Raw genomic sequence first — 26,568 nt, 5'->3', positions numbered from 1 at the left:
ACCTCCATCCCCAAGCAAACACCAATCTGCTTTCTGTTGCTATAGATTAGTTTGCATTTTCTAGAGTTTTATATAAATAGAATCATACATCATAAATTTTGTAAATGTTGCAAGGATGGATTCAAGTTGATAATTTTTGCACATAGACATCCAGTTGTTCCAGCACCATTTGCTGAAAAAGCTATCCTTCTATTTTTAGTTTGCTGAGTGTTTTTATCATGAAAAAGTGTTGAATTTTTGTCAGATGCTTTTCTGCATCTATTGAGGTGATCATGTGGTGGTTTTCCTTTATCCTATTAATGTGGTATATAACATTGATTTTCCTATGTTGAAACACCCTTGCATTCCTAGGATAAATCCCATTTGGTCATGGTGCATAATCCTTTTTAATGTGCTATTGGATTTGGTCTCCTAGTATTTTGTTGAGTATTTTTGTATCTACAGTCATAAGGAATATCAGGCTGTAGTTTTCTTATGGAATCTTTCTCTGACATGTTAGAAAGTGTTCCCCTCTTCTTCTATTTTTTGGAATAGTTGGAATAGGATTGGTGTTAATTCTTCTTCAAATGTTTGGTAGAATTGGCCAGTGAAGCCGTCTAGTCCTGGACTTTTCTTCGTTGGGAGGTTTTTGATTACTGCTTCAATCTCCTTACTTATTATAGGTCTGTTGAGAGTTTCTATTTCTTCTTGAGTCCGTTTTGATAATTTGTGTGTTTTTAGAAATTTGTCCATTTCATCCAGATTATCTTGTTGGCATACAATTTTTCATAGTGTTCTCTTTTGATCCTTTTAATTTCCATAAAGTCAGTAGTAATGTTCCTACTTTCAGTTCTGATTTTAGTTATTTGCCTCTTCTATTTTTTTAGTCAATCTAACTAAAGTTTTGTCAATGTTGTTAGCTTTTCAAAGAACCAACTTTTGGTTTTGTTGATTCTACTGGGTTCTTTAAATTATTATTATTCTCTATTTCATTTATCTTGCTCTAATCTTTTTATTTCCTTCCTTTCTGCTGGCTTTAGGTTTAGTTTGCTCTTCTTTTTCTAGTTCCTTAAGGTGTAAAGTTAGGTTGTTCATTTGAGATCTTCTATTTTAATGTAGGCATTTACAGTTATAAATTTCCTTCTGAGTACTGCTTTTACTATATCCTATAAATTTTGCTATGTCTTCATTTGTCTCAAAATATTTTCTAATTTCCCTAGTGATTTCTTCTTTGACCCATTGGTTTTTTAAGAGAGTGTTGTTTACTTTCTGCATATTTGCTAATTTTCCTTCTGCTATTGATTTCTAGCTTCATTCCATTGTGGTCAGAGAAGATACTTTGTATGATTTCAATCCTTTTAAAATTTATGGAGAATTCTTTTATGACCTAACATCTGTATTAATAAGAGATATCGACCTGTAGTTTTCTTTTCTTTTGTATCTTTGGCTTTGGTATCAGGGCAGTACTGAGTTAGGATGAGTTAGGTAGTGTTCCTTCCTCTTCAATTTTTTGGATGAGTTTGAGAAGGATCGGTGTTAATTCTCCTTTAGATGTTTGGTAGAATTCACCAGTGAAGCCTTCTAGTCCTGGGCTTTTCTTTGTTGGGAGGTTTTTTAATGTATTAAGATTTGTTTTGTGGCCTAACATGTGGTCTATCCTGTAGAACGTTCCATGTGTACTTAAGAACAATGTATATTCTGTTGTTGGGAGGAATGTTCTGTATGTCTGTTAGGTATAGTTGGTTTATAATATTTTTCAAGTACTCTATTTCCTTATTGATCTTCTGTATAGGATATTCTATCCATTATTGAAAGTAGGGTATTAAAGTCTCAAACTGTTATTGTAGAACTGTCTATTTCTCCCTTCAATTCTGTCAATGTCAGCTTCACATATTTTGGTACTCTGTTGTTGGTGCATATATACTTGTTATAGCTTCTTTGTGAATTAACCCTTTTATCAATATAAAATGTCATTCTTTATCTCTTGTAACAGTTTTTGACTTAAAATCTATTTTGTCTGATATTAATATAGCCACCCTAGCTCTCTTTTAGTTACTCTTTGCATGGAATATCTTTTTCCATCCTTTCACTTTCAACTTATTTGTGTCTTTGGGTCTAAAGTGAGTCTCTGGCAAGCAGCATATATTTGGATTTTTTTTTTTAATTTTTAGCCATTTTTAAGTGTACAGTTCAGTGGCATTAACTACACTGTTGTCCAACCATCACCACCTTCCATCTGCAGAACTTTTTTCATTTTCCCAAACTGAAACTCCATACCCATTAAACAATAACTCCTCATTCCTCCCCATCCCCCAGCCCCTGGCAACCACCATTCAACTTTCTGTCTCTATGAATTTGACTACTCTAGATACCTCATATAAATGACATCATACAGTATTTGTCCTTTTGTGACTGGTTGGTTTACAGGTATACTGAGGAGATATTGCAGGTTCGGTTCCAGACCACTGCAATAAAGCAAATATTGCAATAAAGCAAGTCACACAAATTTTTTGGTTTCCCAGCGCATATAAAAGTTATGTTTATGTGTACAGTGACAGATGGCAATTAGTCTTTGGATGGTGAACACGATGTAGTCTACACAGAAATTGAAAGATAGGGATGTACATCTAAAATTTATATAATGTTATAAACCAATGTTGCCTCAAAAAAAGTTATGTTTACACTATATTGTAGTCTGTTAAGTGTACAATAGCATTATGTCTAAAAAAAACAATGTACATACCTTAATTAAAAAATACTTTATGCTAAAAAATGCTAACCATCCTCTGAGCCTTCAGCAAGTTGTAATCTTTTTGCTGGTGGAGGGTCTTGTAAGAAATGCAATTATCTGCAAAGTGCAATAAAACGAGGTATGCCTGTATTTCACTTAGCATATGTTTTCAAGGTTCATCCATGTTGTAGATGTGTCAAAATTTCATTCCTTTTAAGGCTGAATAATATTCCATTGTATGTATCTAGCATATTTTGTTTATCCATTTATTTGTTGATAGCCACCTGGGTTGCTTTCACTTTTTGGCTATTGTGAATAATGCTGCTATGAACATGAGTGTACAAATATTTGTCCGAATCACTGCTTTCAATTCTTTTGGGTATATACCCAGAAGTGGAATTGCTGGGTCATATGGTAATTCTATTTTTAATTTTTTTGGGGAACCACCATACTGTTTTCTATAGTGACTGTACCATTTTATATTCCCCCCAACAGTATATAAGAATTCCAGTTTCTCTATATTCTCACCAACATTTGTTATTTTCTGTTTTATTTTAAATAGTAGCCATCCTAATGTGGGCAAAGTGGTATCTCATTATGGTTTTGATTTGCATTTCCCTAACAATTAGTGATGTTGAGCATCTTTTCATGTACTTATTGGCCTTTTGTATATCTTTGGAGAAATATCTATTCAAGTCCTGTTAGATCATTTTTAAAGCCATTCTGCCAATCTGCCTTTTTGTGCGTGTGGTAAAATATACATAAAATTTACCATTTTAACCATTTTTAAATATACAATTCAGTGGCATTAAGTACATTCATAATGTTGTGCAACCATCATCAATCTCTGTCTTTTAATTGGCGAGTTTAATCCATTTACATTTAAAGTGATTACTGATATTGAAGAACTTCTGCCTTAGTGTTCTTTCCTCTCTGTCATATCTTTTTTGTTCATCAGTCCTTCCAATACTGCCTTCTTCTGTGTTTGATTTTTTTCCTACTGTACCATTTTGATTTCCTCTTCATCCCCTTTTCTGTATATTTCCTAGTTGTTTTCTTAATAGTTACTACGGGAATTACAATTAACATCCTAAGATACAGCTCATTTAGCATCAGAAACCATGGAGGCCAGAAATAAGTAGCATGATATATTTAAAGTACTGGTGGGGGAAAAAATTGTCAACCAAGAATTCTATATCCAGAAAAACTGTCCTTCAAAATGAAGGAGAAGTTAACATATTCCCAGACAAACAAAACCTAATGGAATTTGTTGCTAGTAGACTTGCCCTACAAGAAATGCTAAAAGGAGTCCTTCAGATTGAGACAAAAAGGCACTGGATAATAACTCAAAGCCATATAAAGAAATAAAGATCACTGGTAAAAGTAACTACAGGGTAAATATAAAAGCTAGTATTATTGTATTTTGGTATGTAACTCTTCTTTTTTGTTTCTTATATGATTTAAAAGACAGATGCAGGGGCCGGCCCTGTGGTGTAGCGGTTCAGTACGTGTGCTCCACTGCTGGCAGCCCGGGTTTGGATCCCGGGCGCCCACCAAGGCACCACTCATCAAGCCATGCTGTGGTGGTGTCTCATATAAAGCGGAGGAAGATGGGCACAGATGTTAGCCCAGGGCCAGTCTTCCTTGGCAAAAAGAGGAGGATTGGCATGGATGTTAGCTCAGGGCTCATCTTCCTCACACACACACAAAAAAAAAGACAGATGCATAAAACTAATTATAAATCTATGTTAACATGCACACAATGTATAAAGATGAATTTGTAATAACAACAACATAAAGGGGGGTATGAAATTGGATAGGAGGAATTAATGTATGCTATTGAAGCTAAGATGGTATCAGTTCAGCCTAGATTGTTATAAATTTATCTATTTCTTCTTAAGTACACTTTGGTAATTTGTGTCTTTCCGTGTATTCTCCATTTCAACTAAGCTGTTGGATTGGCAAAAAGTTGTTCCTAATAGTTCCTTCTTCTTCTTTTTTTTATCTGCAGAATCGGTTGTGATGTTACTGCCCTCATTCCTGATATTGGTGATTTGTATCTTCTCTCTTTTTTCCTCATCAGACTGGCTAGAGGTTTATCAATTTTGTTGATCTTCTTAAGAATCAACTTTTGGTTTCATTGATTTTCTCTATTTTTCTGTTTTCTATTTCATGGATTTCTGCATTGATCTTTCTTTTCTTATGCATATTTTGGTTTCAGGTGGAAGCTGAGGTCATTGACATGAGTGTTTTTTTATAATAGGCATTTAGTGCTATAAACTTCTCTGTTTTAGAGGTGTCCCACAAATTCTGATATGTTGTATTTTCATTTTTGTTCAGTTCAAAATACTTTCTAATTATTTGATCCAGAGGTTGTTACTCAGTTTCCAAATATTTGGGGATTTTCCAAGGGTCTTTCTATTATTGATTTCTAATATAATCCCATTGTGATCAGAGAATGTACTTTGTATGACTTGAATTATTTTTAATTTATTGAAACTTGTTTTATGGCCCAGAATCTGATCTGTCTTGATAAATGTTCTGTGTGCACTTGAGAATATTTATTCTGCTATTGTTAGGTGGGATAGTCTATAAATGTCAATCAGGTCAAGTTGGTTGATAGTGTTGTTCAAATCTACTATATCCTGCCTGATTATTTGTCTACTTGTTTTATCAGTTACTGAGAGAGTAGTATTGAAATCTCTGACTAAAATTGTGATTGTTTTTCCATACAGTTCTATCAGTGTTTGTTCCATATATTTGAAGCTCTCTTTTTGGGCACAAGAACATTTAGGATTGTTATGTCCTCAATTAATTAACCCCTTTGTCATTATGAACTGACCTTCTTTATCCCTGGTAATATTCTCTGCTCTGAAATCAGCTTTGTCTGATGTTATTATAGCCCTCCCAGTTTTCTTTTGGCTAGCACAAGCATGGTGTATCTTTTTCCATCTTTTTGCTTTTACCCTAATTGAGCCTGTATATTCAAAGTACACTTGTTGTGGGTCTTGCCTTTTTATCCATTCTGACAATCTCTGCCTTTTAATTGGGTTGTTTAGCCCACTTACCTTTAATGTGATTATCGGTATAGTTGGGTTGCAGTTTATCATCCTATTTGTTTTTTAGTTGTCTCATCTGTTCTTGGCTCCCCTTTTCCTTTTTTCTGCCTTCTTCTGGATTACTTGAGTATGTTTTATTCCATTTTATCTCTTTTGTTGGCTTATTAGCTATAACTCTGTTATTTTATTAGTTGCTTTAGGGTTTATAGTATACATCTTTAACTTACCACAGTCCACCTTTAAGAGATATTATACAACTTCATGTATATCTGAACCTTACAATAATATATTTCCATTTCTTGTACAGCTGTTATGCTACTGATATAACGTATTTTACTTTTACATATGTTAACTTGAATTGTTTGAAAGTTGAAACTTGTTTTATGGCCCAGAATATGGTCTATCTTGGTAAATGTTCTGGGTGCACAAACACCACAATACTTATTCTTTTTAACAGTTACCTTTTTAAAAGATTTAAGTAATAAGAAAAGAAATTATATGTTTACTCATGTAGTTACCATTGCCATAGCTCTTCATTCCTGTGGGTAGGTCTATATTTTTATTTAGTACCATTTTATTTTTGTCTGAAGAACTTCCTTTAACATATCTTATAGTGCAGGTCTACTAGTGATGAATTCTTTCAGTTTTTGTATATCTAAAGTTGTCTTTATTTCATCTTTGTTTTTGAAAGATATTTTTGCCTAATATTCTAGATTGGGAGCTTTTTTCTTTCAATACTTTAAAAATATTGCTTCACTGTCTTCTCACTTGGATTGTTTTGGGTGAAAATCTGATGTCATTCTTAACTTTGTTCCTCTGGGCATAACATTTTTTAAGATTTTCGCTTTATCACTAATTTTGAGCAATTTGCTTATGATGTGCCTTGGTATAGTTTTCTTCATGTTTCTTGTGCTTGGGGTTTGTTGTGCTTTCTGGATCTCTGGGTTTATAGTCTTCATTAAGTTTGGAAAGTGTTTGGCCATTATTTCTTCAAATATTTTTGTCCCCTCTTTCTCTCCTGTGCTTCTGGGCCTCTAATGACCCATATATTAGGCTGCTTGAAATTGTCCTACAGCTCACCGATGCTCTTTTAATTTTTTTTTAATTTTTCTGGATTCTTTTTTCTCTCTGTGTTTCATTTTGGATAGTTTCTATTGCTACACCTTCACATTCACTTATCTTTTCTTCTGCAATATCTGATCTGCCATTAATCTCATCCAGTATATTTTTCATCTCAGACATTATAGTAGTTTTCATCTGTAGAAATTCAGCTTAGGTCTTTTTTATATCTTATCTCTGCTTAACTTTTTGAGCATATGGAATACAGTTATAATAACTGTTTTAATGTCCTCCTTAGGTCTAACATCTGTGTCAGTTTTGGGTCAGTGTCTATTGATTGAATATTCTCCTCATTAAAGATTGTGTTTTCATGCCTCTTTGCGTCCCTGAGCATTTCTTATAGATCCATTTTTTAATGGATGCCACACATTATGAATGTTACCTTGTTGGGGGCTAGATATTTTTGCATTCCTATAAATCTTCTTGAGCTTTGTTCGGGAATGAATTTACATTACTCATCAACAATTTGATCTTTTCAGGTCTTTCTTTTATGATCTGTTAGGTGGGTCTGGAGCAGGGGGACACAAGGATGAGTGAGGCATTAATGGAAGTGGATACATAAGCCCAGGCACTAACCATGGCAGTGTAGATAAAGAGAGTCAAAACTTGATTAGGGTGGCACTGAGCAACCTCAGCACTGCCCTATCCCTCCCCTTCCTGAGGTGGCAGCTGCATGAAGAGGACAGGGAGGGCTGGAGTGTTCCCCGGCTGGGCCTGGGGGTACCCTCCTCATGGGATCTGAGGCCTCGTCATAGGAACAAACCAGGCCTCAAATGCAACCCTGAAGTAGCTGCCAGCACAGAGCTGTCCAGGAAGAGAGCTGTCATCCCATTCTGCCTTACCCTTCCTGATCACACCAAGGGCCTTGGGAAGTCATCACACTGCTCAGGGCCTCAACTTGCTCATTTGTAAATTGGCGTCACCCTACCTGCCCTGCCTAGCTCAGAATGGTGTTCTGTCCTAGGAGTAAAGGAAGTAAAAACATGCTGAGTCTCTGACACTGAGTCCTCAGCCCTTTCCATACACCGGCCTAGCCAATGTGACCACTAGGCCTGCTCCTAGAGGGCCCTCAAGATATATGGTCAGAAACCCTGAGGATAGGGGCAAAGTGTGTGTGTGTGGGCGGCCAAGGAAGCCTGGGTTCTAAAAGCTATCCTTCATCCCCACTTCCTTGCAAGGGGAGGCACGCCCTGCCAGGAGAGATGGCCTCCTCCCTCTGCCCTCAGCTCTGACAGAAGCCTGGGATGGGTGGTCTCCCTACTCTCCAGACTTAAAAGCCTTAGAACACCAGGAAATCTACCTTGGAGCCTCCAGACTCAGGTGTTTCTCTCATTCCTTTCCCTTTATCACTGATTCCCCACCACAGTCAGATGGTGGTGTCTAGAGGCAAGAGGGCAGAGTTCCCACCTGCCCACTGCTTCCCAGTTGGGTCATCTCTGCACCTCTGCCCTCATCCAGCCTTCTCTGGACGGGCCTGAGGAAACTGAGGCCAGACCAGACCAAGTGGCTCAACCAGGTCCATGCCATTGGCTGCCTCTGGCAAGAACAGGGTGACCCAGGCCATCCCTGTATCTCCAGAAGCATCTGAAGACCCAGGAGGGCCTCTGTCTGGTTCAGCTGCCACAAACTTTATGTTCTTCACTGGCTTCCATCAACGGCCAGACTGGAGTTTTCCCAATTGTGTGTGATTTGGGGGGGTAGAGGAGGGTGTGGTTCAAAACTATGCACATGTATGTACACACACACATATTTGAGGTAACTGTAGATTCACATGCAGTTATAAGACTAGAGATCCCTTACAGACTTTGCCTAACTTCCCCCAATGCTAACTTCTGCGAAACTATAGTAAAATATCATAACCAGGATACTGACATTGGTAAAATCCACCATTCTTATTCAGATTTCTCCAGTTGTGTGACATTTTAATTATCAATCCACGAAAGTTTCGACCCAAGCTTACCTACTTAGCAAGTTACCTGTGACCCAGGGGGACTTCACCTCACTGCTCCATCAGTGCCCCGGAAAACCGGAAAGAGGTTAACGGGGAATTGAACATTCAGGGCATGCAATGTGCTAGGCTCCTTACCCACGTCATGGTTTAATCCTCACAGCGGCCTGTTTTACAGAGGCGCAGAGAGGGCGGGCGGGTGGCCCCAGGTCCAGTGGCTGGGCAGGAGCTAACCCAGGCCTGCCCACTCTGCCCTCTGAGGCCAGAGGGCCAGGCCGTGCGCTGGGAGGCTTGGAGGCGCCACAAACACTAACGCAGGCCTTGAGGGTCCCAGGCAGGGTCCTGCGGTGAAGCGACGCGCAGCCAGTCGTCGCACGCCCGGCTAAACGTTAGAGCGTGGCTTGGCCCTACACGGGTGCTCCAACCTGACGGCTGAGACAGGCGGACGCCGAACCTCTCGCTGGAATCCGAGCTCCCAGCGCGGCGCTCGGCGGGGGTCCGCCCCGGGGGACGCCGGGAAACCGCGCGCGCCCCACCCCTCCCTGCGCGCTCCTCCCCCCGCTGCGCAGCCCTCGGCTGCCCCCTGCCGCCGTGGGGTGGACCCTGCAACCCGGGCCGTCCCCGCCTTCGCACCGCCCGTCCCCCGCCTCCGGATTGGCCGCTCCAGAAGTCTCCGGGCCGTCCGCCTTCCGCCACCGGATTGGTTGCACCCCTGCGCTGAAGCCCCGCCCATTTCCCCGGGTCCTTTGATCACGCGCCTGCCGGCTCTTCCGGGGCCCGGGAGCCAACCGAGGGCGTTACTGTCCGGGCTGCGGCGGCGGGAGGTAAGGCATGGCCGGGTTGGATGGGCTGCAGAGCGGCGGCACGGGTCCACGCCTCGGGGTGCCGGGATTCCAGGATGCCTAGGCCCCTGTGCGCTCCCCACAAATACCCCTCCCTCGGCTTGAGCCTCCCAGCGCTCAGGAACCACCTCCCGCTTGCCTTTGCTGGTCCGCATCCTAGGAGCGGCCTGACACCCTCCCCACCTCGTCATGTCCCGTCGACCATGGGACAGTGTGCATGCGACTGGGCAAGCCTGGTGCCCCCACGGACATCGGGACAGGTAGCTCATACCTTGCCCTCCGATGGAAACCCAGGCGAACCGGAGTCAGGGACCTTGGGGCATCTGCGTGCAGCCGCCCACGGACAGTCTCCTTGCTTCTGTCGATGGGAGCTGACCCTCTCCACCTCCGCCTGTCAGCGCAGACCAGGAGGGGAGGGACCTGGGCGGAGCCCCGGGTGGGGACCAGAAGGAGGTGACATCACCTCGCAGATACAATCCAGCCCTGCCCACCCTGGCACATGAGACCGATAGGGTAGAGAGTGTCTAGTCTGTATGTCTGGGGTGACACCAGGGACAAGGAGGGCACAGGGCCTATAGCCTGAAGTGTGGAGATTGGACCAGACTGAGGTGGACTCCTTCAAGTGCTCCTAGGCTCTCCCTAGGCCACAGTGCAGGACCCTTGTATTTTCACCTTATCTGCCCATTTTGCTCCACTGGATAGGTGCTGGCAGCCCAGCGCTCCAGGAGGTCGGGTCAGGAGCTGGGAACCCGTATCTAACCTTTCCCCAGGAGCTGAGATCTGCAAATGTTTGGCCAGCACCTGAGCTAGGCTCCACCCTGATTTGGGGATAGGAGCTGGGCAGGACTCAGGCCTTGGGTCTGGGCCACCCCTTGGTGCCCTTTACACCCAGGATTTGCTGAGAGTCATTGGAGGGTTAAACCCAGCAAGGGTTGACCTGGAGGACCCCTTGTCCCAGTGCCTGACCTAAGTTTTTATGTATTGCCAGCTCTTGGGGAGGCATGGAGCCTGGACACCACCCTAGGTGAAATTGATAACCACCCTTCCTCCTCCCCAGGGAGCCCAGTGGAGGCGCCCTCCCGAGGCACCACTGCCCATGCTGACTACCCAGCCCTCCGGCTGCCGATGTCATGAGTAACACCACAGTGCCCAATGCCCCCCAGGCCAACAGCGACTCCATGGTGGGCTATGTGCTGGGGCCTTTCTTCCTCATCACCTTGGTCGGGGTGGTGGTGGCTGTGGTAAGGAGCCCCCACATTACACACACATACACCCACACCTTTGCTAAGGCGGGGCTGGGTGGGCCTGGTGCAGCCTGCACACAGTATCTCAGCTGTCCTGCTATTAACAGGAGTAGAGGGTGTGGAGGTGGGTCCCTCTCGCTTGTGGGCCATCCTGGGCTCAGCAGCCTCCACAGTGCTGTCTCTCTATTACAGGTAATGTATGTCCAGAAGAAAAAGCGGTGAGTGTCTCTGCCCCCACTGCTACCGCCCCTGTATCATGCTTAGATTTCTTCCCATAGGATCCGAGTCCTTTGCATACATGTAAGATGCCCCTCAGCCGTCCTGATACAAGCCTGAAATTCCCTAAACCCCAGTTAGGTGTTCCTGCCCAGACTCGGCTTACCCACTGGGGAGAGGCCCCTTGGAAAATGGGGCATGTAGTCTTAGAGCCCTGTGGTGTCTCAAGAGGCACCCACTGGACGTGCCTTTGCCTGGGGGGATGGAGACAGGGCAGTCAGGTGTTTGAAGAAGGGAGTGGGCCACCCCGGGCTGAGCCCTCTCCCCTGCTTCCCAGGGTGGACCGGCTTCGCCATCACCTCCTCCCCATGTACAGCTATGACCCTGCTGAGGAACTGCATGAGGCTGAGCAGGAGCTCCTCTCTGACGTGGGAGACCCCAAGGTGAGCACACCAGGGGCAGGGAGAATCAGCAGAGGTGGGTCTGCTCTGTTCTCACCCATCCTCATCCCTGGAACCAGAGCCTGGTTCTAGGAGGCCCTAGCCCTCCCCATCTGGGCCATGGCTAGTGGGCTGCCTCCTCCAAGGCTGTGCTGTGGACTCCCAGGGGCCAGAGCCCAGCCCTGTGGCATGATCTCCTCCCCTACAGGTGGTACATGGCTGGCAGAGTGGCTACCAGCACAAGCGGATGCCCTTGCTGGATGTCAAGACATGACCTGACCTTCAGAACCGTGGGGTCTTGGAGTGTCCAGAGCCCTGTGGTCTGCTGCCTCCCCTCCCACTTGCACTCACCCAGCTCCCCCTGCTGGGTACTGGGTCTCCAGTCCTTCCCCAGCAGCACCCATTTCCTAAGCCCCTGCATAGCAGCCTGCCCCCACCATCACCTCACTCCCCGCTAGGCCTTCAGTCCTTTGTGGGCTGAGCCTACCACCCGCTCCAAGGCGCTAATGGGAACTTTTTCCTTTTGGGGTGGAAGGGTGGCTGGGAAACAGCTCTGCCCTCTCCATGGGCACCTTTCTCTAGCCCTCCCCAATTTGGCTTTGGCGTTGTTTCCATGATGACAGGGCCTGATGTATAGTATTCCGTATATATATTTTGTAAATAAAATGTTTTGTGGCTAGGGGTGTAGCTGATCTCTAGAGGGGCTGAAGTTGCCTTCCCTGGAGCGGATTCCAGTGCTTTCTCCTTCCCCACCCCAGCCTGAAGGAAGAGCTGGGCACAGCACCTCCAGAGCCACCCCCCAACCACTAGATCCCTGGTTCCCACCCTTACCTACCCCAGGCACCCACCACAGAAAAGACTCCAGTCCAGAAAAGGATATTTTTTTATTCAAGTAACTGCAAATAGGAAACCAGAGGGGGGCCCCAGGCTGGGACAGATGATGGCTGCCTCCTCCCTGACAGAGCAGGGGGGAGGTGGCCCCCACACCCTCACAGTCAGCACGCTGCCACAGCATCCTAGGGGCAGGGCCCCACCTTCCCTGGGACTAGGGTAGTCGTAACCCAGCCTGCTTTGCCCAGGCCCCTTCCCCTCAGAGCATCTTGGAGGAGGGGAATGTGGGCAGAACAGGAGGAGGCAATGAGGATGAACATTTGGCGCTGGTAGCAGCAGCAATGACGGATGTCTAAGATAAAACATTGAACAAAAAACAACACAACTGTCCAGAGGTAGTTTGTGAACAGAGGAAAGATGGAACCAGAACCTTGGGGGGTGGGGAGGAGCAGAAGGGTGGGAGTGGGCAAGGCTAGCTCCTTGTTATTAGCGCCCCATGTGAGGAAAGGGGAAACTGAGGCCTAGAGTGGAAGCAGATAGGGTTGGGAGTGGCTCCAGCCCACCTTAGGTGGCTGCCACAGGGGACCTGGGCTGCTTGGACCTCACCTGAATAGGGGACTCCATTTCCATCACTGCAATAGACTCCAGGGTGAGGGCAAGGTGGGCTGGAGCCCGTTTAGAGGGGATAGGGGGCTCAAACCCCTCCTGCCTTCCTTCCTGCCTTCCTGTGCCCTAAAGGGGGCTGTCCAACCTAGTGCAGGCACTAGGCAAGATAGGGAAGGAAGAAAAGTGGGTGTGAGCTGCCCTTGGTGAGACACAGGTTGGTTGGGGACATGTTGGGGCCAAGCACCCCTCTCCATAGGCCACACCTGCTGCTGCCAGTACAGTGGAGTGGGGCATGTCAGAATGAGATGGGGCTTGGGCCCCTTTTAAGGCCAGGGGAGCCCTCCCAGGCCCCTTAATGGGAAGCCAGAGGGAAGAGTGGGGGAGCAGAAGGGACCCCCCCCAAACCAAAAGCTGAATCGGCAATGTCCCCATGGCTGAGGGAGTGGGGACACAGCAGGTGCAGGGTGCAGCTAAGTGGGAAGTCAGCTTTGTCCAGGAGGGCAAGTGTGTGCGCGTGGGTGACGGGTCGCTGGGAACTGAGACCAGAGGAAAACTGCTCCCCACTCGGGCCACGGGGGCCCCGCAGCGGCTGGTGTGCTGTGTAGTGTGGTGGTGAGGGCGCAGGTGGGTGGTGATGCGTGGGCCTGGGGAAAGGGGCAGGGGCAGTGGGAACGGAGCGGAGCTGTCCAGTCCCAGAAGGAAACTGCTCCTCGGTGAGGGAGCAGGCGGCACGGCGCGGTCACTGCTCTTCCTCTGAGGACTCCTGCGAGATGCCCTCTTCTTCCTCTTTCTCCTGAGAGGTGGGCAGGGCCATCAGCAGGAGTGCCAGGCCGGCCTCCCTCCTCCTCCACCCAGAGTCAGGGGGAGGGGGCACAGGCCAGGCTCGCCCCCACCCCTCCCTGCACTCCCTGGCTCTCCAGAAGGGGGATGAGTCAGGGCTGAGTGTGTGGGTGACTCAGCAACCTCCACGGCCCAGTTTCATTCATAAAAAAGGAAGAATTTAAAGGGAGGGAAAAAAACCACACACATGCTGCTCTCACACGGAGCCAGGCCCCCTTGGCCCCTGGTCCCATGGTGGGGGGAACAGGCAGAACTCGGTGCAGCCCTGAGCTCGAGGAAGTGAGGAGGTGACTGGCTCTCCCGGGAGGGGAGGAGGAGGCCAGGAGAGGAAATGGGAAGGGAAGGGTGGCTGGAGGGTGCATGAGCCCTGCCTGGTGGCTGCAGGGGAACCAAGTGGCCTTGCCCGCAGGGGCAGCTCTTGGGCTGTGGTGCGGCCACGGCCGCGGGCTGACCCCAGGCCAGGGTGGGGAGGAAGGGGAAGTGTGTGCCGCCGGGGCTCACTCACTGGGCGGGAATGTCGGGACACCACACGGGCCTGCGGCCCCCGTGCCAGGCACAAACTCCAAAACAACTTGTTTCCTGTTACTCACTCCTGGGGCCCAGCCAGCACCCCCTAACCCCCCTCACCCCTCTGGTGGCTCAGCTCGAGGAATGAACCCCTCAGGGAGTTCAGGGAGCCCCAACTGCAGTGTGCACCCCCTAGAGGCCGTCTCCTGACTCAGCCCACCTACTTCCACTACCAGCTATTTGGGCCCAGAAATGGTGGTGCCTCCCTGTGGGGCGGGGCCCCCACTCGGGAGGGCACCTCAACTCCCACTGGGCGCTGACCCTCAGGGCTGAGCCCCTTTGCTGCTGCTTCCTCCTCCCCAGCATCATGGTCAGGACAAACCTCACCCCTTCCCCATGTGGCCTCCTCTCATTTCTATAATGGGGGCAGACTAGACGACCTCCAGGTTCCCCCCAGAAGTTGAGTCTGTTCTAGAAACAGAGGAAGGAGAGGTAGGGACCCTCCACACACACACACACACACACACACACACACTAGCGCAGGGCAGGGGGTCTGAGGTAGGGACCCTCCACACACACACACACACACACACACTAGCGCAGGGCAGGGGGTCTGGTCTGGTTTGTACCTGGGACCCCTTACTTCTCAGGGACACAGCCCTTTAAAAGCCCGGGGCTGGGTGCCAGGAGCCCTTCCTGGCCTGGGTAAAATGCGATGTGCGCCATTCCTGGCCCGGCAGGTCAGGGAGAGCAGTCTTTCCATGGCGGGCCCGTGGGATCTGGCATCACCCATTCTTAACACCCTCCCCAGGAGAGCCAAGCCGCCACCGCCCCCTTCAACCTACCAGTTTTTTGGGTCTGCCCCTTGGTTTCCTCCCTGGAGTTGTGGTGGTTTTCTAGATGGTCAGAGAAAAGATCCACTAAGTCAAAAATGTCCCTCACAGTGCTCAACATGTCCCAGCAACCAGTGCCCTGGATGGCGAGGAGACCAGGGAAGGGCAGAACTACCTACCTCCGCTCAGGGCAGCCCAGGACTCTCACCCAGCAGGCCCACCCGAGTCCAGCTGGTGATGACTGGCCAGCCACACTGCGCTCCCCCCAACATACACACGCCCCCCACTCCCTCCTCCACCCATGACTCAGAGGATATGAGTCGTATCTTAGAAAAAAATAAAATAAAAAACAAAACAACTTCTCTGAAAGGCTGATGCCACTGTGAATCTGGCCCTCCCTGCTTATCCCCACTCTCTCAGGATCCAGCGGACCCCGAGATAGAACATTCTTAGCCCAGAGGCTGGTGGAGCTGCCCCTTCACTCTTCCTAACTCGCCTTTCTCCAGATCAGGAAAGCTGCAAGACTTCTGACTTGATATCCCCATTGTCCTGGGCAGGACGAAGGCCCCAGAAGTGAGGCCTCAGTCATCACCCTGCTTTCCCCAATTAGCAAAGACCCATCACCACCAGTGTGGCAGGGAGCGGGGTGCAGCAGGATGAGCCAGCCCCTTCTCAGACCTGCCCATGCTGTAGCCATGTGGAGGGTCCACCTCCCTCTCGTTCACCAGGAGCGGCCCCACCTCAAGCCTCACCCGGGTCTTGGCAGCGCCCTTGTTTTTGCTCCCCTTTGGTCGGCCCCGAGGTCTCTTAGGTGTTGGCACTTCGCTGGGCTCCTTCTGCAAAGACAGATAGGGCAGTCAGGGACACAGATGCCACCTGTCCCACCCAGTTTAGAAGACAGCTCTCTGCCCCACCCCAGCAGGGTTAAATCAAGGCATCACCCCATCTCAGGAATCCATAGGAACCACAGTGGGCAACCCGGTGGATTCAAGTTCTCAGTCTGACCATCCTTTTTTTTTTAATGTAATTTTTTTTTTTGAGGAAGATTGGCCCTGAGCTAACATCTGTTGCCAATCTTCCTTCTTTTTTTGCCTTTTTTCTCCCCAAAGCCCCAGTAGATAGTTCTATGTCATAGTTGTATATCCTTCTAGTTGCTGTATGTGGGACGCTACCTCAGCATAGCTTGACGAGCAGTGTGCAGGTCCACGCCCAGGATCCAAACTGGGGAACCCCAGGCCACTGAGGCAGAGCATGCAAACTTAACCACTAGGCCACCGGGCAGGCCCCTCAGTCTGACCATCTTTTGCAAAGCCCCTCCCCTTGCTTCCCGGTGACAACGAAATGACAAGAGGCCAGAAAACCCCTGGGAAAGGTGTCACAGGGGCAGAAAGACACTGTTAGGCAGCCCTTCCCATATCCCAGCTCTGCCACTGAGAGCTGTAAGATCTTGGGCAATACACTTGGTGCTTGGGCCTCAGTTTCCTCATCCATAAATGGCAACAAGACTTATCACGCAGGGTGTCATGAAAATTAAATGAAGACTGTCCAAGTCCAGCCCTGGGCCGTGATCATTGCCCGCCCTCTCAGATGACATGTGCTGGAGACTGCAGGGGATGCAGAGGGGAAAGGATCCCCTCCCCCCTAGAGGGAGCCTCCAGCCTCTACCTACAAAGTGGACTTCCACCAGGCTGCCTCCCAGGGAGAAGGAATTATACCTGGATCTCAGAACCCCAGAGATCCCTGCCGTTGTTGCTGCTGAAATTTTAGTAAGCCCGAGACAGAATAAAAAGCTGCTACATAATGCATAGAAGCTGGGCATCAAGGCACGTCAGCTACGGTTTCCCAGGATGGCTGCCCACGGGCTGTTTATAACTGTGGTCTGGTAACCCAACACTCCTTCTCTGACACCCCCACCACCACTGACCCCAGCTAACAAACAAGTGGGGGGGCCAGGGACAATGACAAGGAAACCAAACTAAGAAGGAGATGAGTTCCCCTCACATACACTGTGTGCTCTGAAAGAGGTGGGTGAATTCCACTGCACATGACTCTTCATGGCTCATGTCTCCCATGGAGTCAGTGCAGCCCACTGTCTCCACCTTACGGATGGGGAAGCCCAAGGCCAGATGCATCTTGCCTGACACGGAAAGGGTGAGATCGATCACAATTCCTTTCCTCCTCTCTTGTCTTCCGCGGGAAAGGAAAGTAACCGGGATTCACCAACAGCTGCTCCTCGCCTGGGGGACAGCTGCCCCTCTGTGAGGGAATCCAAGATCTCTACCATATAACAGGTGGCCCCCACGGCCTGAACGGCCATGCTCCCTAGGGTGCACCTCAGTGCCAGGCTGGCCATCTAACCCCATGGGGGACCTTAGGTGGGGACAGCACCAGGGTTCCGAGGGTCACTCTGCCACCAACTCCCCAACATTTTCGACCTCTTCAGCTTCAATTTCCTTTTACAGAACCAGGGGCAAAGCCCAGTCCAGGGCCACTCGAAGTGAAGCCCGTGAACAGGTGCTGGCCCAGGAACTTTCTGTTACTGGCCTGGGATGAGGACATACAGAAATTGACAATAAGTACTTAAACACATTTATAGTAAATTGACGGAGTACTAGTATGTCCAGTGAGTCTAATGAGGAAAAACCCCGGGCTTATGTGTATATGTATATTTCATGTCTCTATAACCCATCTTTACTGTGTTTTATAAACACACTGGTCCCTGATGGACTGGAAATAAAGGGTGGGTGGTTTAGAGTGTAAGCACCCGCCTACGTGACCAAAGGGTCACTTCTGGCCTGGACTTTCTGGCATGCCCCCACTTCTCTCCTGGGGTCTCAGGAGGATCTGACCAGGGTTGGCATGTGCAGGGTGCACAGAGTGTGTGATAGGGGCACACATGCATACATATAGGAATGATTCCGCACCCATCCATTCCTATTTTTACCTTCTGAGATGCCTGGCACCTCCCTAGCCCAAAGGGGTAAACCGAGGCAAAGGTTTGGACACCCACCTGACTCCCTACCAGCGCTGTCCCGGGACTCACCGGAGGCTGCTTGCGCGGCCTGCCCCGCCCTCGCTTCTCAGTGCCGTCCTTTTCCTGCTTGGAGGCCAAGGGCTGGCTGGACTTCGAGCTCGACTCGCTCATCTTCCCTTCTCTATGGAGCAGGTGGGGGAGCAATGGCTGGGATGCTAGGAGGCAGGAACAGTTGTTTTAAACAAAGCATCTTGCTTCAGCCACCCCCTACCCCTCACAGTCCTGCCCTCAAAGCACACTGCAGCAAACTGCCCATTCCCAGGAGTACCCAGGGTTCCCCCTTGCCTCGGATGGCGGAGGGTCTGCCCAGCCCCAGCATGCTGCCACAGGGTGGGGCTGGGCCGTTGGCCCTAATCAGCTCCTTATCTCCTATGCAGAAGGGCTCTTTGTTGTCCTGCCACCCCCACAGGGCCTGGCCCAAGAGGCACAGCCAGCTCCCTCCGAGGTGGCTCTGTGGGTGAGGCCGCCCTAGGCAAAGGTGTGGACAGTGGGGGGTGGGGGGGGTCCTCACACTGCCAGGGCCCTCTCCCTCTGGACAGCTGCCCTTTCTCTTTAAGAGAAAACCAAGCCTGGGTAGCTCAGAGGGAACAAGGGAGGAAAGGCAAGCAGAGACAAGGCGCCCTGGGCACCTGGCAGCCATGGACATCAAGCCCCAGCCCACCTCACCGACAGCCTGCCCATCTGCCCAGGCCCAGGCCCCAGGACCAGACACTACAAGGGCCAACCGTGACACACACCAATCCCACCAGTTCTCCCCTCTGCTCTCTCCTCAGGTAAAGCCTTGGGGATTCAAAGTTGGGTACAATTTGGGAGGGGGGAAGATGGTTGAATGGGGGGAGGGGGGAGGACAAGGAACCCAAAGCTGACAGGTGTGTCTCCTCTTTCCCCTCACCCCCACCCCACCCACCTGAATTCAGATGAGATCTTTCTCCTTGATGCCTGCTTACAGGAGGACCGAGGATTTCTCCAACTGAGACTGACCCTTCTAACAGACACTAGCTGGCCCCCTGGAGCCTTGGCAGGGCGGATCTGAAAAGCTTCTCGGTCCTTTTCTAGCATCTTCCCTCTTCTTAGAGGCCTCTTTGGGTTTAATCAGCCCCACTAATTTTGAGTTTACCTTTAACCTCCTGCGGCAGGGAGCATCTGCACCCTGTATTTGGGAGCTTCTTTTAGAGGCTTCAGAAGGACACTGAGGGTCGCCCCACATCTGTATCCCACAGTGAGGGTCCTCCCAGTTATTATCCGCAGGTTACAGATAGAGACGTGACCTGGGAGACCTACGGCTCCACACCTCCCTGGTAACCAGTCCCTGGCTGGCCTTGGCAAAGGGTGGGCCCAAGGGGCTCCACTTCTGAAAGCCCCTCAATCTGTAAACCAGGGGTAATGGTGAGGCACCTGCCTCATCGACCTCTCCAGACAGCCGCAAGGACCAAACCAGACAACAATTAAAAATGTTTAAACGATGAGAAATCTTCACTCCAAACGAGAACTACAACATTTGAAAATGACTTTTCTTTCCTCTTTTCAGATTTTCAGACAATTTCCAACTTTAACTCAATCAGAGGAGCAAACCTTTTTGCCAACTTGTGACTCTCGGAGGGCCTGAGGCCCCCATCCTCAAGCACCGGGATGCTCCAGACTGCAGGACTTTGTCTGGTAAACATTCTACTTTATAATATTTCAGACCTGAAGACCCTTTTAAACAGGGTGGTTGGTGATTTCTCTTGCCCCGTCAGTAGTGGCTTGGCCTGCTCTGTAATTACGGGCAATGATTAGAATCTTCTATTACACCACAGGTCCCCCTTCAAACTAAACATCAAAATTAATCAGCTAAATGACTGCTGACCTCACAGGTCTGCCTGCGGCCCCTCACGGAGGGGTTCCAGTTGGTGGAAGCCAGCCCCTAGTCCCCGAGAGCCTGGGCCTGGCCTCCCTGGAAGCTCTTACATCATCCCCGGCTTCCACCCACCTCTCGCTGCTGGGGACCCTTTGATCCACTCCAGCACCCGGGGATCCAGGCCTCCGCCAACTGAACGAGGGCCTGAGGCCCTCTCTGGTGAGACCAACAAATGCTGGTCTCTTCCACCTGTTTCTGAACATCAGAGGCCTGGCTTGGAGAGGCCACATTTAGGGCCCAACCTCAATCCTTCAGTTTGTAATAAGCCCTTTTGGGCCTCAAGCTTGTCCCCTCCATACACCGTGCACGAAACGTGAGCTCCACAAATGCTTCGAGTATCTGCAGGAATGACCCTATGAAATTATCACGAGGTCCCCTTGTTTTCCACAAAAAAGGAGCCCAGAGAGGCCTGTTGAATTGCCCAAGGTCACACAGCAAGTTGGCGATCAGGATGAAGTAGGTTCCTGGCGACCCTTCTAGCCCGCCACTTTCCTTACCCGCCTGGAGGCTGGTTAAAGTCCCTCTCACCCCCTGCTCCAGACCCGGCCCCAGGGTGACTGTGCAAGTGTCTGTGCCCGGCCGTTGCAGGTTGGCCAGAGGGACTAGGGGCCAGAGCGCGCGGGGGGAGGGGCGCAGGACGCTCTTGCAGGCGCGGGAAACCGGTGCACCCCGACCGCATGCACCGCCACGCGGGTGCACCCGGCCCCACTTCCTGCCAGAGGGGGCACCCAAGCCCGCCTTGGGGCAGGAAACCTGGCGCCCGCGGGTGAGAGGAAGAAAGCCACCTCCCTCCGCGCCCTCCCCGCAAAATAAAGCCCCAGAGAAAAAATTGAAACGGGGAGTCAAAGGGACTAGTACCAACAGAGCCCAGCAAAGCAGAGAAACCAGTTTGTGGGGGCGGAGGGCAGGCCCGGCCCTGGGGGCTGAAGAGGCTCGGGCCGGGCCAGAGGTGGGGTCGGGGGTGAAGCCCCAAACCCAGGCCGGCGATTCGGCCTTACATGCGGAGGGGGGACCAGGAGAACTAACTGCCAAGCAGGAGTAGAGCCGAATTGCGGGGTTCCTACCCATCCCCCTCACTTCTAGAACTTCCCCAGGCTGCGAGGGGCGCCCGGCCCCCCACTCTCCCGCGGCGCCGCAGCCCGTTCCTCTCCCCGCCCCCCACACCCAGGGCCCGGGCTCGGGCTCGGACGGGAGCGGCGGCCGCGCGAGGTGCACCGGGCTCCGCCGGGTGCACAACTCGCGCTCGCCGCAGCCGCGCGCCCCCTCCCCCACCGCGCGCCTTTCCCGGGTCCCCGCCCCCCGCAGGGCGCCCGCGGCGCGGGGGAAGGGGTGCGGGCGCCCTCCCCGCGCCGCCGGGCCCGCCGCCCGCCCCCGCGCCGCGCGGCCCTCCCCGCCGGCGGCTCGCGCAGCCCCGGCCTGGGAATAAAGCCGGAGGCGCGCGCTGCAGCCCCGGGCGCCTTGCAGGAGGGGCGGCGTGCAGGCGGGGGCGCGGGCGCCCCCCTCCGCCGCCGCCGCCGCGGGCCCCGGGGACGACTCACCGCGAGCTCGGCCGCCGGCCTGCGGTGCGCGCTCCGGGCTGCCGGGAGCGACGGTGCTGGGCGCTGAGGACCGGCCTGGCTCCGCCGCCGCCGCCGCTGGTAGCAAATGCGGATCTGAAACCGGGAGAGAAAGCAGAGGCGCTCAGAGATCGCCGCCGCCGCGTGCTCGCCGCCCAGGCCCCCGCGGGGTATTTATATGTCACATCCAGGCGGGGGGGACAAAAATATCCCCCCTCCCCCGAAGGATGGCGAGGGGCAGGAAGCTAGGCACGGCCCGTGCGCGGCCTCAATAAATAAATAATTTAATTAAATGATAGATATAAAAAAAAAGAAGCCACCGTAGGGGCCGCGAACTCACGCCTTCTTGGAGCCGCGCCAGCGCCAGAAATAGCCCAGGCTCGGAGTCCCAATTAGAGGAGCGCAGCCCCGGCTCAGGGGAGCTTAAAAAGAGCGACCCAGGGGCAGGGGGGACGGGCCCGCCCGCGCCAGCCGTGTCACTGAGGGGGGGCGGGGCCATGCAAATGAGCCCGGGGATTTAAAAGGGCGGCCGCCCGCCAGCAGCCGCCGCCGCGCGGGTGGGTGCCGACAGCGGGGAGGGGCGCACGGGGCTCGGCGCCTGGGGGCGGGCGCGCGGGAGGCCTGGGCTGGGAATGCGAGGCACCGGCCCACTCCCCGCTGTCCCGGGCCGGAGACGTGGGAAGGTGCACAGAGGGATCACCAAGGAGCTTTTCGCGGCGGGAGGGCGTCTTGACTGCCTGGAACGGGGTCCCCGGGAGAATCACTTCTAGGGCCCTTCCGGGCGTGTGGGCCGGGTGCCCGTGGGCGCGTGGACGTGGGCGGGCGTTCGTGACCGAGGGGGTCCGCGCGGGCGGGAGGGGGTGGAGAGAAAGGCGCCTGTTGGAGAATTCCGCGGCCTACCCGCCGCCCCCTTCGCCCAGAGCCGCGGCTCGTAGATTTCCCCTGGGCGGACAGGTGTCAGCATGTGCATTTCAGTGCCAACCTGCGTGTGGCTGACTGGTGAAATACAGGTCTTGTGAAATTCAAACGTGGAACTTGGGAAGCCCAGAGTTTTAATTCATTAATGGCCGCGAGTGAACCATAATCAAGGTGCAGCCTTGAGGCGAAACAAACGATCGGTTCGCTTGCAGGTAAACCTAAGGGAAAATTCATTTAGGTGACCTGGATGGTGTTCTGTATACACGCGGTCCCACTTTGTGCCCTCTCCCCCTCAGCTGTGACTTTAAAAAATAGCGTGAGCCAGTGGTCGCCTGGAAGCAGTTTGAGGGCAGGGACTGAGTACGCACGCCGGCCCCGCCACGCCTGGCCCGCCTGGCGCCTGGCTCCGCAAAGACTTGTTGCACGATCGGGAAGGAAGCCCAAGTGGGAAGATGGCGGGGCGGGCGGTGGGAGAAGAAAGGGCGCTGTCACAGGCGCGCCCTGCAGGCCGGGCCCGGGCCTTTGCGGGCGCACCTCCCCGCCCCTGGTCTCAGGCTGCCTTCCACACCTCCCGTGATGCAGGGAATTGCAATGCGGCCCAGTGACACACGGCTGTGACTCATGTTTTTCTTTGCTCCCCTTCTTCCTCCCCGGTCAGCGGAGGCCCCAGCCCAGCCCCCTCCTCAGGGGGCGAGCCGGCGGTGGAGGGGGCACGCCAGGAAAACCCTGAGCCTAGAGTGGAGGCGGGGTGGGGAACCGGAGGGGCCGGGCCTCCTAGTTTCAGGAATGTTTCAGGAATGTTTCCGGTGGGGGTTGGGAGCAGAGCCGGGAGTGGGCCCAGCCCCCACCCGGGGCAGCGGGCTGGCGCTCTGGGCCGGGGGCAGCACGTGCTCGGCCGGGTGGGGGCGGGGGCGCGGGGCGGGAAGGCGCTGGGGGCCGAGAGAGCGGGTTCGGAGAGGAGGGCGCGGGCCTGGGGCCGGCCGGCTCGGGGTGGGCCGGGAGGCCGCCCTCCGCGCGCTGGCTCCCCGCCCGGCGCCCAGGTGAAACACAGTTCCTGAGAAGTCCCCAGGCTGCCCCTGGAGAGGAGAGGAAGTCACCGAAGGCGGCCTGTGGGGAGAGGGGGTGAAGGGAGACGGCGAGGGCGCGGCTGGGGGAGGGGCGGCCTGCCCCTTTGTCTGGGGTTGGGGCTGGGGGTGGGGCGGGGTGGAGGCGTGCCGCGCCCTCCATCTTTGCGCCCCGCGCCCCGAGCGCGCGCTTAGTAGGCCTCCAGTAGTGTTGGCTGGAGGGCAATGAGTTGCCAGCTCGAGAACGTTTGCAGCGTGGGGTGGGAGAACGACCTTTCATCTCTTACCCTACCCGCCTCAGGTCACAAGCCCGTGCTGGCAACCGGGGTCCCCACGTCTGGGCCAGGGATGGCCCTCAGAGCGCGCGCCCTAAACACAGCCCTCCCCAAGGCCGCCTAGGCTGCTAGGCCCGGGCCCTGGGGCTGACGGCCAGGGAGGCGTGGGGAGGGTCCTTATAGGCCCCTCCCCTGGACGCAGCTAACCTCGGGGCATCTCTCCCTGTCCTTGGGTGGCATGTGGTGGTCCCTGGGAGGGAGGTGGGGAGGGGAGAGGGACTTCCGCCTCGAGTGGGCTGTGGGAAAACTTGGCCAACTTTCTGGCCCACTTCTAACAAGCCGACTTGATCTTATTTTTCCTGCTTATTTTCCCCTCGTCCTGATTTCTTCACCAACTTGTTTTTTACCTTGTATTATGTGTATTTTTGTAAGCCACCTCAAACCCTCTCTGGAAGGAGGCAGGTATAAATAAATTTGTAGGCAAATATAGTAGCTTGTTCCTCTCCAGGTTTACCCACACCCTTGAAATCCAAATAACTCGAGCCACTGACCCCTACCTCCATGCCTTCTGGATAGCAAATGCTCCGAATTCACTTCCTTTCCTTTGTTACCTCTTTCAATAAGTATTTAAGCAGAAGGATGAGTGGTAAGGATAACAAGATGAACAGGATGTAGTCCTTGCCCCGGCAAATTTCATATCTAGAGGAATCAGAACCAGGAACACACCAGAGAAAGCTGAGGAACAGTCTGGGAGATGTCAGGAGGCAGAAAACATTCATTCAGTGTTTATTGAGGGCCTAGTATGTACCAAGAATGAGTCCACACTGTTGGGGTACAGTGAACAAAGCAAAGTTCCCTGTGCTCTTGAAACTTAGACTGGGGGTCAGGCAGTTGGAGAGAGACAGGAGGAGAAAGGATGGGAGCTCTGGTAGTTAGGGAAGTGTCTTGGAGGAGATGGGCTTGAGCAGGCCTTGATGGGATTTGGATAGGTGGGGGGCTGGGTGGGTGGCCACAGGGAGCAGGCAGGGAGAGGGAGCTATTTTAGGCCTGGGACATCAACCGGGTTGGACAAGGCCTGAGGGGTCCCAGGGGAACTGGTCATGTCAGAACCAGTCTTCCCCACAGGAAGCATTTTCTTAGTGTCAGAATCAGCTTACACAGTTTCCACAAGGACAACCCAGTGAACTGCAATGAACCCAACAGGAATGTCCAGAAAATGGGGAGTTCTGGTCAACTTTCTTTTTCAGGACACCTGAAGGTTAAGCTCATTTTCACCTGGACTGTTGAAATTCCTCCTGATGTACGTTGGTTCTTTCCCTGCCTTGCTAAGTGGATGAGTAGGAGCCTGACGATCTTCCAGTGGTGGCTTGGGAATGCAGATGTTGTGGGGTGTCCCTTAGCATTCCCTGGGGATTCGTGTCTCACTACATTGCTCCAGACAGCATATCTGCTATGGGTTTACCTCTCGCTTCTGAGTCACCTGCAGCTCTTAGAAGAGTAGAGAGAAAGACCAGTGTGAATGGTTCCCATTTGGTTGGGTTAATCGAGCTTTTCCAAAAGACACGGCAATGAACTGTGAGGACGTTCTGTTTGTCTAGCCCAACATGGAAGGTAGATGGGAGGACGTGCGGAGAAGAGGATCAGGAATTGTCTAACTTTTTTTTTTTTTTTGAGGACGATTGGCCCTGCGCTAACATCTGTTGCCAATCTTCCTCTTTCTCTTTTTTGTTCTCCCCAAAGCCCCAGTACATAGTTGTGTATCATAGTTGTAGAGTTGTAGCTCTTCTCTATGGGACGCCGCCACAGCATGGCTTGATGAGTGGTAAGTAGGTCCTCGCCCAGGATCCAAACTGGTGAACCCCGGGCTGCCGAAGCGGAATGTGTGAACTTAACCGCTACGCCACTGGGCTGGCCCCGGAATTGTCTAACTTATTGTCCAAACCAGGGTACTTTTAAAAGTAAACCTTTACTGATGAAAACTGTACATACAGAAAATGCACAAATCCTGTGTTCAGCTCAATGCATTTTCATCAAGTGAACACCCACCCTGTGTCACCAGCACCCAGATCAGGAAACAGAACATTTCCAGCCCCTCTTATGCAACCACCATCCCACCTTCTAACAGCATCCATTAGCTTCACCTTACACAAGCACTGTATGGATGGAATCACGTTACCTACTCTTCTGGGTCAGTTTCCTTTGCTCAACATTATGTCTGAGATTCATCCATGTTATTGCACGTGGTTGCAGAATGTTCTTTCTATTGCTGCATAGTTATATGGTGTGAATGTACCACAGTTTATATATCCGTTCTGTGAAAGGGCATTTGGGTAGTTTCTGGTTTGGGGCTGTTACAAATAGTGCTGCTAGAATGTTCTAGAATATGTCTTGGTGAGTAGACTTGCAAATTTCTGTTGGGTACCCGCCTAGGAGAGGAATTCCTGGATCACAGGATATGTATGCCCAGCTGTTACAGACAAGCAGGACATTAAGAGTAAAAGGGAGCTCTGTCAGTAGTTATGACAAGGCAATGGGCATAACATGACCTGGGCCATTCCAACTGGGATTGACCCAGGACCAAATCAACCAGGAGTGACCCAGGCAAGCCAGATATGGGGTCTGTCACCCT

General features: G+C 51.6%; 2 protein-coding genes across 4 annotated transcripts; one reads left to right on the top strand and one right to left on the bottom strand.

Moving 5' to 3' along the window:
* Positions 1-9,585: 9,585 nt before the first annotated feature.
* SMIM29 (small integral membrane protein 29) lies at positions 9,586-12,257 on the top strand. 2 transcript variants are annotated; one of them, XM_087438473.1, is made up of 5 exons: positions 9,586-9,660; positions 10,736-10,859; positions 11,115-11,140; positions 11,476-11,581; positions 11,787-12,257. In XM_087438473.1, the coding sequence occupies exons 2-5, from the start codon at positions 10,809-10,811 to the stop codon at positions 11,850-11,852; spliced, it is 249 nt and encodes an 82-aa protein (XP_087294599.1). In that variant the 5' UTR covers positions 9,586-9,660; positions 10,736-10,808; the 3' UTR covers positions 11,853-12,257. The 2 variants fall into 2 exon arrangements, with proteins under 2 accessions (XP_087294599.1, XP_004424309.1); XM_004424252.3 differs by having other exon boundaries at positions 10,736-10,919.
* Positions 12,258-12,443: 186 nt separating this feature from the next.
* On the bottom strand, positions 12,444-22,140 carry HMGA1 (high mobility group AT-hook 1). Of its 2 annotated transcripts, none has more exons than XM_004424253.2 (6): positions 22,023-22,140; positions 21,665-21,778; positions 18,206-18,384; positions 15,948-16,031; positions 15,208-15,258; positions 12,444-13,808 (listed from the first exon to the last, which is right to left on the bottom strand). In XM_004424253.2, the coding sequence occupies exons 3-6, from the start codon at positions 18,338-18,340 to the stop codon at positions 13,755-13,757; spliced, it is 324 nt and encodes a 107-aa protein (XP_004424310.1). In that variant the 5' UTR covers positions 18,341-18,384; positions 21,665-21,778; positions 22,023-22,140; the 3' UTR covers positions 12,444-13,754. The 2 variants fall into 2 exon arrangements, with proteins under 2 accessions (XP_004424310.1, XP_004424311.1); XM_004424254.3 differs by having other exon boundaries at positions 18,239-18,384.
* Positions 22,141-26,568: the final 4,428 nt, after the last annotated feature.

This window comes from Ceratotherium simum, chromosome 13, assembly GCF_057802395.1.
Source record: "Ceratotherium simum simum isolate JZ-2026a chromosome 13, ASM5780239v1, whole genome shotgun sequence".
Taxonomy (NCBI): Eukaryota; Metazoa; Chordata; class Mammalia; order Perissodactyla; family Rhinocerotidae; genus Ceratotherium; species Ceratotherium simum.
The sequence above is the reverse complement of the archived record's forward strand: the minus strand, read 5'-3'. Positions and strand labels throughout refer to the sequence as shown.